Source organism: Rhinichthys klamathensis, unplaced genomic scaffold, assembly GCF_029890125.1.
Source record: "Rhinichthys klamathensis goyatoka isolate OS25496 unplaced genomic scaffold, OSU_Roscu_1.1 h1tg000462l_1, whole genome shotgun sequence".
NCBI lineage: Eukaryota > Metazoa > Chordata > Actinopteri > Cypriniformes > Leuciscidae > Rhinichthys > Rhinichthys klamathensis.
The window spans coordinates 927,501-932,500 of NW_026606951.1; the positions used below are offsets into that span (position 1 = coordinate 927,501).

General features: G+C 47.1%; 1 protein-coding gene across 3 annotated transcripts in view; it reads right to left on the reverse strand.

The window, feature by feature from the left end:
• Positions 1-5,000, reverse strand: part of LOC130071848 (MAPK/MAK/MRK overlapping kinase-like) — a 17,061-nt gene that overhangs the window by 7,535 nt on the left and 4,526 nt on the right. For all 3 annotated transcript variants that reach the window (XM_056236749.1, XM_056236748.1, XM_056236750.1), the window contains exons 7-8: positions 2,906-3,084; positions 2,688-2,789 (exon numbers count right to left, since the gene is read on the reverse strand). In XM_056236749.1, coding sequence (XP_056092724.1) covers positions 2,688-2,789; positions 2,906-3,084 — 281 coding nt within the window. The remainder of the gene's footprint in view (positions 1-2,687; positions 2,790-2,905; positions 3,085-5,000) is intronic.

Consider the following 5,000-nt stretch of genomic DNA (forward strand, 5'->3'; position numbering starts at 1 on the left):
GCACGGGGATCGCTAGCGTGATGACGACACTTCCACCCAGGACAGTGTCAGATGCTGTGTAATGCTGAGGGTTAGCGTTAGCGAACCCTAGCGTGATGATGACGACACTTCCACCCAGGACAGTGTCAGATGCTGTGTAAAGCTGAGGGTTAGGGTTAGCGAACCCTAGCGTGATGATGACGACACTTCCACCCAGGACAGTGTCAGATGCTGTGTAAAGCTGAGGGTTAGCGTTAGCGAACGCTAGCGTGATGACGACACTTCCACCCAGGACAGTGTCAGATGCTGTGTAAAGCTGAGGGTTAGCGTTAGCGAACGCTAGCGTGATGACGACACTTCCACCCAGGACAGTGTCAGATGCTGTGTAAAGCTGAGGGTTAGCGTTAGCCAACGCTAGCGTGATGACGACACTTCCACCCAGGACAGTGTCAGATGCTGTGTAATGCTGAGGGTTAGCGTTAGCGAACCCTAGCGTGATGATGACGACACTTCCACCCAGGACAGTGTCAGATGCTGTGTAATGCTGAGGGTTAGCGTTAGCGAACGCTAGCGTGATGACGACACTTCCACCCAGGACAGTGTCAGATGCTGTGTAATGCTGAGGGTTAGCGTTAGCGAACCCTAGCGTGATGATGACGACACTTCCACCCAGGACAGTGTCAGATGCTGTGTAATGCTGAGGGTTAGCGTTAGCGAACCCTAGCGTGATGATGACGACACTTCCACCCAGGACAGTGTCAGATGCTGTGTAAAGCTGAGGGTTAGCGTTAGCGAACCCTAGCGTGATGATGACGACACTTCCACCCAGGACAGTGTCAGATGCTGTGTAAAGCTGAGGGTTAGCGTTAGCGAACCCTAGCGTGATGATGACGACACTTCCACCCAGGACAGTGTCAGATGCTGTGTAAAGCTGAGGGTTAGGGTTAGCGTTAGCGAACCCTAGCGTGATGATGACGACACTTCCACCCAGGACAGTGTCAGATGCTGTGTAAAGCTGAGGGTTAGCGTTAGCGAACGCTAGCGTGATGATGACGACACTTTCCACCCAGGACAGTGTCAGATGCTGTGTAAAGCTGAGGGTTAGCGTTAGCGAACCCTAGCGTGATGATGACGACACTTCCACCCAGGACAGTGTCAGATGCTGTGTAAAGCTGAGGGTTAGCGTTAGCGAACGCTAGCGTGATGATGACGACACTTTCCACCCAGGACAGTGTCAGATGCTGTGTAAAGCTGAGGGTTAGGGTTAGCGTTAGCGAACGCTAGCGTGATGATGACGACACTTCCACCCAGGACAGTGTCAGATGCTGTGTAAAGCTGAGGGTTAGGGTTAGCGTTAGCGAACGCTAGCGTGATGATGACGACACTTCCACCCAGGACAGTGTCAGATGCTGTGTAAAGCTGAGGGTTAGCGTCAGCGAACCCTAGCGTGATGATGACGACACTTCCACCCAGGACAGTGTCAGATGCTGTGTAAAGCTGAGGGTTAGCGTTAGCGAACCCTAGCGTGATGATGACGACACTTCCACCCAGGACAGTGTCAGATGCTGTGTAAAGCTGAGGGTTACCGTTAGCGAACCCTAGCGTGATGATGACGACACTTCCACCCAGGACAGTGTCAGATGCTGTGTAAAGCTGAGGGTTAGCGTCAGCGAACCCTAGCGTGATGATGACCACACTTCCACCCAGGACAGTGTCAGATGCTGTGTAAAGCTGAGGGTTAGGGTTAGCGTTAGCGAACGCTAGCGTGATGATGACGACACTTCCACCCAGGACAGTGTCAGATGCTGTGTAAAGCTGAGGGTTAGGGTTAGCGTTAGCGAACGCTAGCGTGATGATGACGACACTTCCACCCAGGACAGTGTCAGATGCTGTGTAAAGCTGAGGGTTAGCGTCAGCGAACCCTAGCGTGATGATGACGACACTTCCACCCAGGACAGTGTCAGATGCTGTGTAAAGCTGAGGGTTAGCGTTAGCGAACCCTAGCGTGATGATGACGACACTTCCACCCAGGACAGTGTCAGATGCTGTGTAAAGCTGAGGGTTAGCGTTAGCGAACCCTAGCGTGATGATGACGACACTTCCACCCAGGACAGTGTCAGATGCTGTGTAAAGCTGAGGGTTAGCGTTAGCGAACGCTAGCGTGATGATGACGACACTTTCCACCCAGGACAGTGTCAGATGCTGTGTAAAGCTGAGGGTTAGGGTTAGCGTTAGCGAACGCTAGCGTGATGATGACGACACTTCCACCCAGGACAGTGTCAGATGCTGTGTAAAGCTGAGGGTTAGCGTTAGCGAACCCTAGCGTGATGATGACGACACTTCCACCCAGGACAGTGTCAGATGCTGTGTAAAGCTGAGGGTTAGGGTTAGCGAACCCTAGCGTGATGATGACGACACTTCCACCCAGGACAGTGTCAGATGCTGTGTAAAGCTGAGGGTTAGCGTCAGCGAACCCTAGCGTGATGATGACGACACTTCCACCCAGGACAGTGTCAGATGCTGTGTAAAGCTGAGGGTTAGCGTTAGCGAACCCTAGCGTGATGATGACGACACTGTGTAGTGTTGAGTCTGTCTACAGTATATGCTCTGAGTTCAAGGCTTTTTGGTGGAGGTTTGATGGTTCTGTAGCAGATCTGAGGCGTGTGTGTGTGTGTGTGTGTGTGTGTGTGTGTTGATGCTGTTCTCACTGTTTGAACTTCTGCAGCAGTGTGCCGTCCGGCGAGCCCAACACCTCGTGGATCTTGTTGACCTGGTCGAGCTCGTTACGGCCAGGGAATAACGGGCTCAGGCTAGAAGACATGAAGCGGCCCGTTAGAGTATGATGACCACTCCAGACACACACGCGTACACACACACTTACACTCACACTTACACACACACACACACACACACACACTAGCAGTACCTGAGGATCTCGAAGAACACGCAGCCGGCGCTCCACACGTCCATCTTCTGAGAGTAGTGTCCGTCGGTCAGCAGACACTCGGGCGCTCGGTACCAGCGGGTCGAGATGTACTCGGTGTGAGGAGGCCTGGAGGAGTTGCTCCTGCAGGACCCGAAGTCTGCCAGCTTCAGAACCTCGTTCTGTCAGAACATCAGGGACAGTTTTCAGAACCTCGTCACACACACACTCTTACACTCATTCACACACACACACACACACGTGTTAATGAACGAGTTTAACCCTTGAACATCTCCAAGACGTTACACACCGTATGACTAGAAAATCAAATTCCAAATCACAGTCTTTGCTGTGCCAATTTAATTGATATAAGTAGTGTAGAACATTATATAGAAACTGTGTCTATTCCTCGTTTAGTGAGGCCAAATAATAAATCCACTGTAGGATCTAGGAAAAATCTTATTGTAATTAAACCTGAAAATCTAAATATCAGTGAGCAAAAACAATTTCTAAAACTAGGTCTTCTAAACATTAGATCGCTCACACCTAAGGCGGTTATTGTAAATGAAATGGTCACAGATAATAGCTTCGATGTACTTTGCCTTACTGAAACCTGGCTTAAACCAAACGAGTATTTCGGTCTAAATGAGTCTACTCCGCCAGGATACTGTTATAAACATGAGCCCCGTCTGATCGGTCGTGGCGGCGGTGTTGCAACAATCTATAGAGATATTATTAATGTTACTCAGAAAACAGGTCACAGGTTTAATTCGTTTGAAGTACTTGTGCTAAACGTTACGCTCTTAGATGTAAGAAAGAAATCCCTATTATCTCTAGCCTTGGCTACTGTATATAGACCTCCAGGGCCCTACACTGATTTCCTAAAAGAGTTTGCAGACTTTCTCTCAGATCTATTGGTCAATGCCGATAAAGCAATAATTGTTGGAGATTTTAACATACACGTAGATAACACAAACGATGCGTTAGGGGCTGCGTTTACAGATTTATTAAACTCCTTTGGGGTCAAGCAGAATGTCAGTGGTCCCACTCATCGTCTAAATCATACACTAGATTTAATTATATCATACGGAACCAATCTAACCGATATAGATATTATACCGCAAAGTGACGATCTCACCGATCATCACATGGTAACTTGTATAATACGCACTGCTGAAATTTGTCATGTTGCGCCACGTTATAGACCAGGCAGAACAATCCTTCCGATCACTATAGATAGATTTTCAAATAGCTTACCTGATCTATCTCAGCTGCTCAGAGAACCCAAACAAACAGATGAACTAGAGGAAATGACCAGCAGTTTGAGCACCATTTTCTCTAGTACATTAGATATTGTTGCACCAATTAGATCAAAAAAGGTTAGAGAGAAAACTAAAGCACCCTGGTACAACAGTGCTACGCATGCTATCAAGAGAGAAACTCGTAACCTAGAGCGTAAATGGAAACAAACTAATTTAGAGGTCTTTAGAATCGCGTGGAAAGACAGTATGTCACGTTATAAAAAAGCTCTAAAAGCAGCCAGGGCTGAGCATCTCCGCAAACTAATAGAAAATAACCAAAATAATCCAAGGTTTTTATTTAACACCGTGGCTAGACTAACAAATAAACAGACATCACGCGAGCAAATTATTCCGTTACAGTATAGCTGTAATGATTTTATGAACTACTTCAATGAGAAAATTGAAAACATCCGAAACACAATTGTAAATGTACAATCCTCTATGGTGTCTTATGATTCAGCCTCAATTATCGCCCCTCAAGAACAACTACACCGCTTTACAACTATAGGACAGGAAGAGCTAAATAAACTTATCATTGCATCTAAACCAACAACATGTTTATTAGATCCAATACCAACTAAATTTCTGAAAGAAGTGTTACCTGTAGTGGAAGAGCCTCTTCTCAATATTATTAACTCGTCTTTATCTTTAGGTCATGTTCCAAAAATATTCAAGCTGGCAGTTATAAAACCTCTCATTAAGAAACCGCAATTAGATCCAAATAACTTAGCAAATTACAGACCCATTTCAAATCTTCCATTTATGTCTAAAATACTAGAAAAGACTGTGTCCGCTCA